At 43.5% G+C, this 14,744-nt stretch overlaps 1 protein-coding gene across 1 annotated transcript in view; it reads right to left on the minus strand.

Moving 5' to 3' along the window:
* LOC129813348 (tubulin polyglutamylase TTLL5-like) overlaps window positions 1–3,400 on the minus strand; it is a 33,226-nt gene extending 29,826 nt beyond the window's left edge. Inside the window, exons 1-2 of the mRNA XM_055865710.1 lie at window positions 3,393–3,400; window positions 3,019–3,205 (exon numbers count right to left, since the gene is read on the minus strand). Coding sequence (XP_055721685.1) covers window positions 3,019–3,205; window positions 3,393–3,400 — 195 coding nt within the window. The remainder of the gene's footprint in view (window positions 1–3,018; window positions 3,206–3,392) is intronic.
* Window positions 3,401–14,744: the final 11,344 nt, after the last annotated feature.

The raw sequence follows: 14,744 nt of genomic DNA on the forward strand, positions 1-14,744 counted from the left end.
TTATAGCAGTAAAGGGGGACCAACTCTATGTTAATGCCCATGATTTTGGAATAAGATGTTCAACAAGCAGGTATCAACATACTTTAGGTGGTTAGGTACACTACATGACCTATCTATCATAATTGTAAATGTTCTCAGTACAACAATAAAAGGATCAGACTTTGATTTCAGGTCCAGGTCACATAAGGTGAAATATCACCGATCTAAAAGACCACTACATCAATTAGCTTTGAAAAAAGTGACATCCTTTATCAAAACACGCTCTACATATTTTGAAGTTGGACGCAGTGCAACACATAGTTGTTTAGACAAGACGTCTCTTTAATGACTTCTAGAGACCAGGTAAACAACATGTTCCTCCTGACAATATTTAAGAGCTATCTTTGCTTGTGTTGCTGGGGAATGCTTCACGGACATTCCTTCCACATCTCATGTCTATGCTATTTTCTCTGCCACTTTATATATCTATCTAACAACCTAATGGTTTTCCAGCTTCCCAGCGTAGGATTTCAAAGGGCCGGCAGCTTGACAGGGAATATTTTGATGTAATTTCTGTGTTGATAAATGAGAAGCTGAATTTCCAGGTTGGAGGGGCTGCGTCTGTGCAGCAGTTGAGCAGGGCCAGGGAGGGCACCTTTCTTTGGCTGCCAGGTGGCCCCAGGCCAAGCCTGTGGAGGAGCCGCGCACCCAGTAACTGGAACACGAAGTAGATCACCGGAACAGCACATGCGCACACGCACACACACAGCTCCCCTGGACACACACACACACGCACACACACAGCTCCCCTGGACACACACACACACGCACACACACACAGCTCCCCTGGACACACACACGTTTTTGTGTTCAGTTAAGCCAAATACTTAAATCAATTCTCCCGTAAGGCCACAAGGCAGCAGAGGTGAGTGCAGGGATGTAGAGAGTATTTGTTTCAATAAGACCTAAACCCTTGATGGTTTTTCACATCATTACAGAGCAGGGTCAAGGCATTGACTTATTTTCTGACCAATTGAGGGACACAGTCTGGGAAGGAGGGTTTACTGGGCAATTCAACTCTGAGCCCAAGACATGAATGAGCTTTAAGGCCATGGAACACATGGAAAAGCTACAGGATTGCAGGGCATCTGTTCGTATAGACTCCCATTCAGGCCAAGCTGGCCAGAGTGACTGAGGATCAGAGCAGGTGGATCAGGGAGAGGAGATTAAAAGGAGGGTTCCCTGATTGGGTAGTGACTCAAGGCGCACAGTAACACATCCATTCACCATTACCAGGTAGGGACTGGGGAGGAGCAGGGCCCACCTCTGACCCTGATTGTGATGCTAAATTGCAGGAAATAGTTTGCAGCATTAATTGCTGTGTGTAATCATATGCCATGAAGGGCGCAGAATTGAGAGATAGAGAGACCCAACCTGTTATTCTGATCTCGAGTAACCCCTCCCATGAGCCCTTTACTGAGCTCATGGGAGGGGTTACTCTGGATTCTGTGTGGCTGGCTGTGGGTTGGTGTGGCTTGGTGAACTGGTAAACTGTGCTCAATCAGAGAGCTGGTAATTGGAGTGGATGGAAGGGGAATGGGGATCAGGGGATCACTTTCACAGGGGATCACTTTCACAGAGAGCCTTGTGTAACACAGCCTGTCTGGGCCAAGAAAAGTATCACCTCAATTGCATTAATTAGACCCAACCTGGACCACAAAATGATTTGAGAGCAACTGCATTAAAAACATTTATTAAATGAATGCGCGCATCCAATCATCCCACCCCGAAAGCTGACGTCTCTCCCCAGCCTCCACGCCGCCTTGTCCATAGAACGACTACAACAAATGCAGCAAGAAGAATAAACACACATTTCCTGTTTGCTTTGAAAGGATCCACTTTCAAAGCAAACATACAGATAAACCAAGAACCTATCTGTTTTCTCAGTGTCAAAATAACTGTCAAGTAACCCAAAGCTCTCAGTTTAATCTCCTTCAGCAAATGGCAGAAATCACATCTGTCATGACGACTAGTCAAGCATGACTAATAGGTTTTGTAACTACGAAGGTTTCGAATAGTTATGCCTGGAAAAAAATGTCAGGGTTGAAATGCGAACCAAAATGAATGTAGAATCTGATATGAACTGTGAATGATGGTATTAGACTTCTTATTCGCTGTCGAATCAGTGGCGTGGCCTCACCAGAGCCCTTGTGGACAGCCAGCCTTGATTACTCACCTTCCAATTTAAGCACAGCCAACAGTAGACTCAGCAAAACAAATAGTTCTCTTGGTGTGAAAATTCATGTTTGCTTTCAAGGAACGAGCTCCCTGTGAGGATGTTCCCACCGGACACCATTTTGTTCGGCGGTTGGAGGACAAATTCCCAGAATAGCTTTGCAAACGCTAACTTTAAGGCTTTTGTCCACAAGTGATGGGGAACCTTTTTACAGAACTTTTGGACAGTATCCTCATTGCTTAACAAAAACAAGCAGTTGATATTGCCCAGACAAAAAGAGATGAGGGTTTTCCTGATTTATAATCCAATAGTAATCAAATGCCCAGCTAAGTGTTTACATCTATGCTTTATTTGAGCAAGAGTGAAACATCAAGAGAGGAAAAGGGATAAATTGCAACTTCTAATGTTTTTCTGAACCCCAATCAGAGAAAATCACAAAAAGTCTCTAAAATGGTTTTGGCACAAAGCTGAACACAGGTTCCAAGGATTGGATTGTGTGCAGCTTTCAGCCCAGTCAGAGAAGGAGAGTTTCTAAAGCATGCTCACCACACTGTATATAGTCTAGCAGGGTTTACAATCTGGGTCTACCTGAACATGAGGTTTTCCATGCTCAGAAGGACAATGTCTCTTCCTTACAGAAGGACAAGACATTTTATTGGGCTGAATAGTCCCAAGGAAACCAAAACTACACTGTTGTCTCTCATATCTTAAGCCACGAAGAGCAGTAATCTTTCTCTCTAAACTCCACAACCATAGTTACCCTATCATCCAGTCCGTGATTTTGTGGTCTGCAGCTCACTGACCTGGTGGAGGGTGTGGCTCTGGCCCAACAGTTGGAGGGACTGGAACTTCTGCTGCTGCAGGATGGCGAACTGGAGCTGGTATCTGCCTGGAGTGGGATGCTGCTGGGGGCTGACACCTCTCACCAGGTTGTAGGGTCTCTTGGTTTCCCCATCCCAAAGACCCTCCTCATCTCGCAACTGCCTGGGGCTATTGGAGCAGAGGAAATTAGATCAAAGATAGTTCCAAAGTTCATGTGTACTGTATGCTTGACAAATTAAGAGTGCTTTTTCTGATGCAAAAGTTAGGCTCAGACAGCAGTGGAACAGAAATACCACTGCTGTGGGTTAGTCAAGTGAGTATTTAGGCCTTCTACCATCCTCTCATTGTCAGTCACTTGACCATGTAACCAGACTGAAATGTGGTATTAGCTCATTAACTGGCCAATTTCTCTCCACATATTGAGTAGTAAGACGGCGAACGAGAGGTAAAGGGGACAGGACAGCGTGCGGCACCCCAGCCACTGCACCCAGATGTCTTCCTGTCAAAACTGACCAATCACAGAAGCAAAGCAGAGAGTAGACCCGTGGCAAACATGGTGCTCATTGAAAACATTGAAACCTCTCCCGCCTCACAAAGGCACAACCTGGAAAGCCAACCTTTGAACGGCTCCACGCGTTTCTAACTGAATTACCTCTCATTAGTACTAAGCCTTTTGTATTTTTGGCAATGGGGGAGTCAGGGCTCGCCTCCCAAGTTCACGGCAGAGTCTGTGACAATGAAAAGCACCCCTTCAGCCAAACAAATTATGCCCTAAAGAACAAGGAGCTAAGAGAAAAACATGTAAAGGAAGAAAGAGAGAGATTGAGGGAGAGAAAGAAATAGAAGCCCCAGGGTCTCATTTCACACAAAAAAAGTGAAGAGTTCCTGGAAATTCCTCCCATAAGATGCAATAACATTTGCATACAGTAAGAGTTAAAGAAAATATTATCAGACTAGAAATATCACAATTCGACAAGACATTTTAAGAACATAACTGAGATAAGGTCTGAAATTAGAATTCAATTAATCTTGAATAACAACATGCGCTGCGGGAAAATAATCCAGTGTCGCTCACAAAGGCTACATGAAAAAAATTCCTTTCGGGCGTAACCAAACAAAGACACAAGGGATCTGAAAGTCATGTGAACAAGCTATCCGCCCATGCATTTCTCATTTCACATAACGGCATGTATATTGCAAAAAGAACTGGTGCAATCCAGAGCCATTCAAACTTGTTTCCCCCTCTGCTGCTATCAAAGGTCTGTCTGTGAACCCTTTAAGACCACAGATTGTAGATGACCACAAGACAAGAACAAAATCCTGATGGATGGTTTCATCTCCATTCATTATTATTTAAGTTTTTTCCCCCAAAACTATTCCAAGTACTGTATGCTTCCGTTAGTCTTTATCAGTATCGCTCTACTTGAGCTACATGGGAGTCCAAATCACACATCCCCGCAGTCCCACATCAGGAACCTCAGTTCCTGGCTATTCAATTCCAGCACAATAAATAAATAGGGAAGGGAAAAAACAGCCACATCTGAGTTTCCCATCACTGGTACAGTACAGTACACTACATGTGTGAGGCTTTAGCAGCCTGGGGCCTTCCCTGCCTGGTCTGCCTGTAACATGTGGGTGTCAGTATGATCCCTGCTGCGCTCACCGTACTGTAATATGCTGATATGACTTACAATAACACAGCAGTGCGAGCTGAGCACATGTGCAGCCTCAATCTAACTCAGCACTGAATGTGGGAAAAGGCCGTTCTGAGATGACATCATGCTGCTGCAGCCCATCATACCTCTAAGACCTGGTCTGGTCTAGCTGGCCAACATGGACATCATCAGGCTCAGTGGTATTTCCAGAACTTATTTATTTTCTCTTCCCTGTCCTTCGCCTAGTGGGGTATGATAGCTATGAAACACGGAGTACTAGAGCCTAAAATGTTGAGAAGCACAGAGCTTGTGAATGGGTTCAGAATGGTAGTGTGCATCAGCCCATCTCTGATGTGTGTGACTGACATTCAGGTTTAGATGGATGGAGAGAGGGGTTTAGTCCATGCTGCCTGCTGAGAGGGGCAGGGCTATTACCAGGGTGTCTATGTCGACTCATTAGCATGGCCGCCTTATCCCAGGGTGGATTTTCACTCTCCCCTACTTCAGGGGATGCCTCACTCCCGGCACTACATCTGGGTCCAATTTAGGTTTTTATTAAAATGAGGAAGACATCAAACCATTTTTTCTGTGCATTTTTTTTTACCCAGTTCATTTTTAAGTTTCTCTTGAGTTTTCTGGTGAGCCGAATTGGCTCTGCAAATGGACAGTCACACAATGTACTGGAATGATCTTGATCTTCCTGTCTGGGTTGGCGCCCCCCCCTTGGTTTGTGCTGTGGTGGAGATCTTTGTGGGCTATACTCGGCCTTGTCTCAGGATTGTAAGTTGGTGGTTGAAGATATCCCTCTAGTGGTGCGGGGGCTGTGCTTTGGCAAAGTGGGTGGGGTTTTTCCTTCCTGTTTGGCCCTGTCCGGGGGTATCTTCGGATGGGGCCACAGTGTCTCCTGACCGCTCCTGTCTCAGCCTCCAGTATTTATGCTGCAGTAGTTTATGTGTCGGGGGGCTAGGGTCAGTTGGTTATACCTGGAGTACTTCTCCTGTCTTATCCAGTGTCCTGTGTGAATTTAAGTATGCTCTCTCTAATTCTCTCGTTCTCTCTTTCTTTCTCTCTCTCTGAGAACCTGAGCCCTAGGACCATACGTCACGGCAAACCGGGCATGATGACTCCTTGCTGTCCCCAGTCCGCCTGGCCTTGCTGCTATTCCAGTTTCAACTGTTCTGCCTGCGGTTACGGAACCCCTACCTGTCCCAGACCTGCTGTTTTCAACTCTTAATGATCGGCTATGAAAAGCCAACTGACATTTATTCCTGATTATTATCTGACCATGCTTGTCATTTATGAACATTTTGAAAATCTTGGCTCTCTCTAATTTTCTCCTTCTCTCTTTCTTTCTCTCTCTCGGAGGACCTGAGCCCTAGGACCATACGTCAGGACTACCGGGCATGATGACTCCTTGCTGTCCCCAGTCCACCTGGCCTTGCTGCTATTCCAGTTTCAACTGTTCTGCCTGCGGTTATGGAACCGCCACCTGTCCCAGACCTGCTGTTTTCAACTCTTAATGATCGGCTATGAAAAGCCAACTGAAAATTATTCATGATTATTATTTGACCATGCTTGTCACTTATGAACATTTTGAACATCTTGGCATAGTTCTGTTATAATCTCCACCCGGCACAGCCAGAAGAGGACTGGCCACCCCTCATAGCCTGGTTCCTCTCTAGGTTTCTTCCTAGGTTTTGGCCTTTCTAGGGAGTTTTTCCTAGCCACCGTGCTTCTACACCTGCATTGCTTGCTGTTTGGGGTTTTAGGCTGGGTTTCTGTACAGCACTTCGAGATATTAGCTGATGTACGAAGGGCTATATAAAATAAACTTGATTGATTGAACTTGATTGAACTTGACTGCCCCTACAACTTTCGACCAAGTAAAACAACGATCTGACAAAATATTGAGGAAAACCAAAAATACCAGTATGTGTGTTGCAGTGACCAGGGTCTGACATGTCCTTGAGTACTGCAGAACCAGAGATGGTGGCCCTGTGGATATCAAGGAGGAGATGGAGTTAAGAGTGTACACTCGTAGAAAAAAAGATGCTATCTAGAACCTAAAATGTGTCTTCGGCTGTCCCCATAGAAGAACCCTTTTTGGTTATAGGTAGAACCCTTTCTGGTTTAAGGTAGAACCCTTTTGGGTTCCATGTAGAACCCTCTGTGGAAAGAGTTCTTCATGGAACACAAAAGGGTTCTGCCTGGAACCAAAAAGGGTTATTCTATGGGGACAGCCGAAGAACCCTTTTGGAACACTTTTTTTCTAAGAGTGAAGAGGTTGGGTGCCAAGGTAGAGAGAGACACACATCAGTGTTCTCCTCACTGAGGGGAGTAGAATGCACCAACCATGACGTATTCCAAACCAAAATACACAATAATCATGGTGCTCCATCACAATTTTAAACCACAGCTATTACCAATCCAGAGAAGTACCCAATAACTTACTGGAAATGAATTCTTACCTGAGCCAAGAGTCTGATCCAGGATTGGGTAAAATTACCAGAACACATCAGAGGCTGTAGACAATCTGTCCGTCTTTTACTGCATATGCTGGTCGTAAACGAGCAAAAGAGAGCTAACAAGACACCATGCACCTATTGGTCATTCAACCTGATGTTGGAGATTTTCAGGTCAATATAATGCCTGGGAGAAATCAAACATAATTTTACATCAACTATGTGGTCGGGAATATTCAAAAACCGGGAAGTCAAGCGTTTCTCCTGACAGCAGAGTTGTGAGTGGTGCGGTGGGTAATACATAGTAGAGGGATAATGGTGTTTATGAATGTAAGTGTAGCCAGCAGCCCCCTGCCCCAGGCTGTCAGCAGACTGGAGTGGAGAAGAGTGGGGAAGCAGCGTCTCTCTCTCTCTCTCTCTCTGTTTCTCAGAGTGCTGAGGCAGCATACCTGGCAGATCCTGGCAACGTGTCGGCACAACAAAGGGCCCAGCTACTCTTTGAAACCCATCATGCTTCACCCTGTGGTTGCTGCTTAAAGAGCCAGTGTGCTTAACGGTTTCAGTATGTTTGGCACAGACCACCGGCCCCAGTTGTAGGGGGCTCAGGAAATCCTACATTAAAGAAACAGCACTCAAAGTCGAAATCAAGGTAATTTATCCTAATATCTGATCAACAATGTTATACCGCATTCTAAGATCCCTGCGCCAAATTTACTGTTGCGGGTAAAGGGGGAAAAAGAGGGTTTTGTGTTGGTGCTCAGTGGGTACCAAATGGAAAGTTACAGAGAGAAAGTGATGGCATGTTCTTATCAGAGAACTTTTTTACCCGAGCTGTCCAGTGACGAGGTGAAGAATCTCATAAAAATCTCTTATGAAAAATTGACCGCATAGCTCATAAATGGCAACTTACTGTAGTGCACTCAAGAACAGTCTTTTATATGTTTTTTTATGAGAGGATTTCCAGTTAAAAAGTAGAATAGTCCTCACATGAACTGGGATCCAAATAGAGTCAAAATGTGTAAAAGGTAGACAAAAGGAAAAAGTAGATCAGATAAAAAGGACTGACAACAGAAAGAAGGATAATCCATGAAGGTCAAATGACAATTAGGCAACATTTAAAATGTGAAATGTAAAAGTGAACTTGAACTCTATACAAATACTCTTTGAGATAAATTATATTAAACCCATCTTCCTTCGTTTGTGGAAATAAAAACATTTTAAAAAGGGAAAGGGCCAGACATTCCAGGAATTCCCTGACAGTTCCATACATAAGGAAGGGCTTGACTGGAAAAACAGAGATCAGGGCCAAACTGTCTGAGACATTGTCACTCACATATCACTGTAAAAATAGAGAGCAACCATGTATGCTTAACCCTTGCTCAGCCTCCTCTTCCAGAAGCAGCATCCAGCAGGTTGAACTGCCCCGGAACTCACGTGACACAGTCTGGCACACATATTCACGTGTCCATGTGCTCACTTTTCTTCTCTCCATCTCTCCCTCTCTTTCTCTTCTCAGTCTCCCTCTCTGCAGTCTGCACTGTCCCAATGTGAGGGGAGAGCATGGTTACGGAGGAGGGCTGGAGCAGACTGTGGCTGACTTATTGTTGACTCTGACCCCCTCTTATTAATGCAATGTATTAGGCTGCCAAGATGCTTCACACACACACCAGGCAGCTATCTGTCAACTCCTCTGCTAGCCCCTTAGAAGCAAAATTAAAACGACTAACAAAATGTTTATTTTCATGCACAGGCCTAATTAAAATACCCCACTAATCCCAGAAGTGTTGGAAGTTGAAAATACTTTCCCAAAGACTATCAGTCTTCAATATAAAGGTTCTTCAGAGACCATTAAACCTGCCTGAAGGTTTTATTGACTGTGACCAAATAGTCTGCCACAAATTAAAGCGCCTATAAAATTGTCCAAAGTAAATTATACAGAAAATAGTCAAAATGTTAATTTTCACCTACATGAATGACGCTGTCAGAATAGTCACACTAAAACCCTCTCAAGGAGTTGAGCACAGCTCTTGTGAACCTCTCACTGGCAAGCACTATCAGGGAGACCAAGAGAAAGGCACTCGCATTAGGAATAGCCTAGAACTTTGAAAAGCACACCCAAGACACACACTTGGAGAGCCCTCTCCAAAATGACTGATGTGATCCAAGCTGCTTCTGTAAAAACAGATGGCACATGGGGGTAAAAAAGAAATGTGGCATTTCCTTTAGACCAATACAGTGCCTTCTATTGATGGCAGTGATGCATTAAATCAAAATTAGTGTTCAAGTCACTGATCATAGATGTTCTAAGAAATGGAAGGGTTGCAACCATCCATCACAATAAAGGCTTAAGCCTGTCGAGAGAAAGAGAGCACAATATTTCTAATGCCCCAGCAGTTTGGAATATAAGTTACCTTTGACCATCAGACCGACATAAAAGAGTGAATATCTAGTCCAGTAATAAAAAATAAAAAAATGTTATAAAGAATTGCATGTATCTTTAAATCTCATGTGCGTAGCGGCATACAGTTGAGCTGACACGTTTTTAGGATTTCCACACATGGGGATTTTTTTTTAGCAGGGTCTGGGGTGTAAAAAAAAGTGTATTTTATAAACGCATTGCATGCAATTCTACGTCATTTACATGATAGAATCATGATAGAATACATTAGCATATTATTTTTTTCGTACCACACAAAAGGCCAAATGCAGCCTACTGTGCAACTCCCTGTTCAGGTAAGATGTAATTTTGGAACTTTATTTGAAGACATTTGTATTTATAATTTTTATAATTTAACATTCTTTTGTATCATTGTTGTTATTGTAGGCTTATTTATTCATCTAAACCAGTTCTTTAAATATGCAAAACGTGTTTTGTAGAGACATTTTCGTTGGCTAAATGAAGTTCGATCTGTCTTTTTAATTGTGTGCCCCTATTTAGCTGAAGATAGGTTCTAAAGTAGGCGTTTTGAAAAATAAATATCTTTAGCCTATTGCTGTCATTTGTTGGGTACAATATGCCCTTCTTTGTAATTGCTGCAATTGAAAACCCTAGTCATTGGCGACTCTATTACCCACAGTATTAGATTTAAAACGAATAATCCAGCGATCATACACTGTTTACTAGGGGGCAGGGTTACCAACGTTAAGGCTAATCTGAAGATGGTGCTGGCTAAAGCTAAAATTGGCGAGTGTAGAGAGTATAGGGATATTGTTATCCACGTCGGCACCAACGATGTTAGGAGGAAACAGTCAGAGGTCACCAAGCGCAACATCGCTTCAGCGTGTAAATCAGCTAGAAACATGTGCCGGCATCAAGTAATTGTCTCTGGCCCCCTCCGAGTTAGGGGGAGCGATGAGCTCTACAGCAGAGTCTCACAACTCAATCGCTGGTTGAAAACTGTTTTCTGCCCCTCCCAAGAGATAGATTTTGTAGATAATTGGCCCTCCTGGGACTCACCCACAAACAGGACCAAGCCTGGCCTGCTGAGGAGTGACGTACTCCATCCTAGCTGGAGGGGTGCTCTCATCTTATCTACCAACATAGACAGTGCCCTAAGTCCCCTAGCTCCACAATAAGATAGGGTGCAGGCCAGCCTGCCAGCTTAGTGGAGTCTGCCACCAACACAGTCAGTGTAGTCAGCTCAGCTATCCCCATTGAAACCGTGTCTGTGCCTCGAGGTTGGGCAAAACTAAACATGGCGGTGTTCGCTTTAGCAATCTCACTGGAATAAAGACCTCCTCCATTCCTGTCATTATTGAAAGAGATTGTGTTATCGCACATCTCAAAATAGGGCTACTTAATGTTAGATCCCTCACTTCCAAGGCAGTTATATTCAATTAACTAATCACTGATCATAATCTTGATGTGTTTGGCCTGACTGAAACATGGCTTAAGCCTGATGAATTTACTGTGTTAACTGAGGCCTCTCCTCCTGGTTACACTAGTGACCATACCCCCTGCCATCCCGCAAAGACGGAGGTGTTGCTAACATTTACGATAGCAAATTTCAATTTACAACAAAAAAAACAGACGTTTCGTCTTTTGAGCTTCTAGTCATGAAATCTATGCAGCCTACTCAATCACTTTTTAAAAGCTACTGTTTACAGGCATCCTGGGTCATATACAGTGTTCCTCACGGAGTTCCCTGAATTCCTATCGGACTTTGTAGTCATGGCAGATATTTTAATTTTTGGTGACTTTAATATTCACATGGAAAAGTCCACAGACCCACTCCAAAAGGCTTTCGGAGCCATCATCAACTCAGAGTGTTTTGTCCAACATGTCTCCGGACCTACTCACTGCCACAGTCATACTCTGGACCTAGTTTTGTCCCGTGGAATAAATGTTGTGGATCTTAATGTTTTTCCTCATAATCCTGGACTATCGGACCACTATTTTATTATGTTTGCAATCGCAACAAATAATCTGCTCAGACCCCAACCAAGGATCATCAAAATCCGTGCCATAAATTCTCAGACAACCCAAAGATTCCTAGATGCACTTCCAGACTCCCTTACCCAAGGACGTCAGAGTACAAAAATCAGTTAACCACCTGAGGAACTCAAGTTAACCTTGCGTAAATCCCTAGATGCAGTCACACCCCTAAAAACTAAAAACATTTGTCATAAGAAACTAGCTCCCTGGTATACAGAAAATACCCGAGCTCTGAAGCAAGCTTCCAGAAAATTGGAACGGAAATGGCGCTACACCAAACTGGAAGTCTTCCGACTAGCTTGGAAAGACAGTACCGTGCAGTATCGAAGAGCCCTCACTGCTGCTCGATCATCATATTTTTACAACTTAATTGAAGAAAATAAGAACAATCCAAAATACATTTTTCTATACTGTCGCAAAGCTAACTAAAAAGCAGCAGGAAACTATCATCTCGAAAACAAAACACTTAGTCTTTCAGTGAAATGCGGAACCGTTCTGTATTTTTCTAACGGGTGGCATCCATAAGTCTAAATATACCTGTTACATTGCACAACCTTCAATGTTATGTCATAATTAGGTAAAATTCTGGCAAATTAGTTCGCAACGAGCCAGGCGGCCCAAACTGTTGCATATACCCTGACTCTGCATGCAATGAACTCAAGAGAAGTGACACAATTTCACCTGGTTAATATTGCCTGCTAACTTGGATTATATATAAAAATATATACTTCTGTGTATTGATTTTAAGAAAGTCATTGATGTTTATGGTTAGGTACAGTTGTGCAGAGATTGTGCTTTTTTCGCAAATGTGCTTTTGTTAAATCTTCCCCCGTTTGGCGAAGTTAGCAGTCTTTGTTGGGAAGAAATAGTCTTCACACAGTTTGCAATGAGCTAGGCGGCCCAAACTGCTGCATATACCCTGACTCTGTTGCAAGAGAAGTGACACAAAGAAATGCATGTTAGCAGGCAATATTAACTAAATATTCAGGTTTAAAAATACACTGCTCAAAAAAATAAAGGGAACACTTAAACAACACAATGTAACTCCAAGTCAATCACACTTCTGTGAAATCAAACTGTCCACTTAGGACATTTTCCATTTGTGGCCTGCTGGAGGTCATTTTGCAGGGCTCTGGCAGTGCTCCTCCTGCTCAAAGGCGGAGGTAGCGGTCCTGCTGCTGGGTTGTTGCCCTCCTACGGCCTCCTCCACGTCTCCTGATGTACTGGCCTGTCTCCTGGTAGCGCCTCCATGCTCTGGACACTACGCTGACAGACACAGCAAACCTTTTTGCCACAGCTCGCATTGATGTGCCATCCTGGATGAACTGCACTACCTGAGCCACTTGTGTGGGTTGTAGACTCCGTCTCATGCTACCACTAGAGTGAGAGCACCGCCAGCATTCAAAAGTGACCTAAACATCAGCCAGGAAGCATAGGAACTGAGAAGTGGTCTGTGGTCACCACCTGCAGAATCACTCATTTTTTGGGGGTGTCTTGCTAATTACCTATAATTTCCACCTTTTGTCTATTCCATTTGCACAACAGCATGTGAAATTTATTGTCAATCAGTGTTGCTTCCTAAGTGGACAGTTTGATTTCACAGAAGTGTGATTGACTTGGAGTTACATTGTGTTGTTTAAGTGTTCCCTTTATTTTTTTGAGCAGTGTATATACTTGTGTATGGATTTTAAGAAAGGCATTGATGTTAATGGTTAGGTACCTTTTTCGCGAATGCGCACCGCATCGATTATATGCAACGCAGGACACGCTAGATAAACTAGTAATATCATCAACCATGTGTAGTTAACCAGTAATTATGATTGATTGATTGGTTTTTATAAGATAAGTTTAATGCTAACTAGCAACTTACCTTAGCTTCTTACTGCATTCGCGTAACAGACAGGCTCCTCGTGGAGTGCAATGAGAGGCAGGTGGTTAGAGCGTTGGACTAGTTAACCGTAAGGTTGCAAGATTGAATCCCTGAGCTGACAAGGTAAAAATCTGTCGTTCGTCCCCTGAACAAGGCAGTTAACCCATCGTTCTTAGGTCGTCATTGAAAATAAGAATGTGTTCTTAACTGACTTGCCTAGTTAAATAAAGGTGCAAAAAAAAGAAGGAAAATACAAAAATCTGCCAAATCGGTGTCCAAAAATACCGATTTACGATTGTTATGAAAACTTGAAATCGGCCCTAATTAAATCGGCCATTCCGATTAATCGGTCGACCTCTATCTACAACCACTGTGATTATTATTATCATCTATGAACATTTGAACATCTTGGTCATGTTCCATTATAATCTCTACCTGGCACAGCCAGAAGAGGACTGGCCACCCCTCATAGCCTGGTTCCTCTCTAGGTTTCTTTCTAGGTTCTGGCCTTTCTTTGGAGTTTTTCCTAGCCACCGTGCTTCTACACCTGCATTGCTTGCTGTTTGGGGTTTTAGGCTGGGTTTCTGTACAGCACTTTGTGACATCAGCTTATGTAAGAAGGGCTTTATAAATACACTTGATTGATTGATATAGCCTGTTAACTTTTGTGAAGGTTTAAACCAGTTCGCAAGTGGTTTGTTTAATTCTGTTGAGCTATTTTTTTGGGCCAAATTAAGTCCCAACTGTAATGCGTTTGCCGTGATATACACTACATGACCAAAGGTATGTGGACACTTGCTTGTCTAACATCTCACCCCAAAATCATGGGCATTAATATGGAGTTGATACCCCCTTAGCTGCTATAATAGCCTCCACTCTTCTGGGAAGGCTTTCCACTAGATGTTAGAACATTTCTACAGGGGCTTGCTTCCATTAAACCACAAGAGCATTAGTGAGGTCGGGAACTGATGTTGGGCGATTAGGCCTGGCTGGCAGTCGGCGTTCCAATAAATCCCGAAGGTGTTCGAAGGGGTTAAGGTCAGGGCTATGTGCAGGCCAGTCAAGTTCTTCCACACCGATCTCGACACACCATTTCTTCCCCAAACTGTTGCCACAAAGTCGGAAGCACAAAATTGTCTACAATGCCATTGTATGCTGTAGCGTTAAGATTTCCCTTCACTGGAACTAAGGGGCCTAGCTTGAACCATGAAAAAAAGCCCCAGAACATTATTCCTCCTCCACCAAACTTTACAGCTTGCACTATGCATTGGACAGGTAGCGTTCT

Source organism: Salvelinus fontinalis, chromosome 16 (assembly GCF_029448725.1).
Source record: "Salvelinus fontinalis isolate EN_2023a chromosome 16, ASM2944872v1, whole genome shotgun sequence".
In the NCBI taxonomy this organism is placed as follows: Eukaryota; Metazoa; Chordata; class Actinopteri; order Salmoniformes; family Salmonidae; genus Salvelinus; species Salvelinus fontinalis.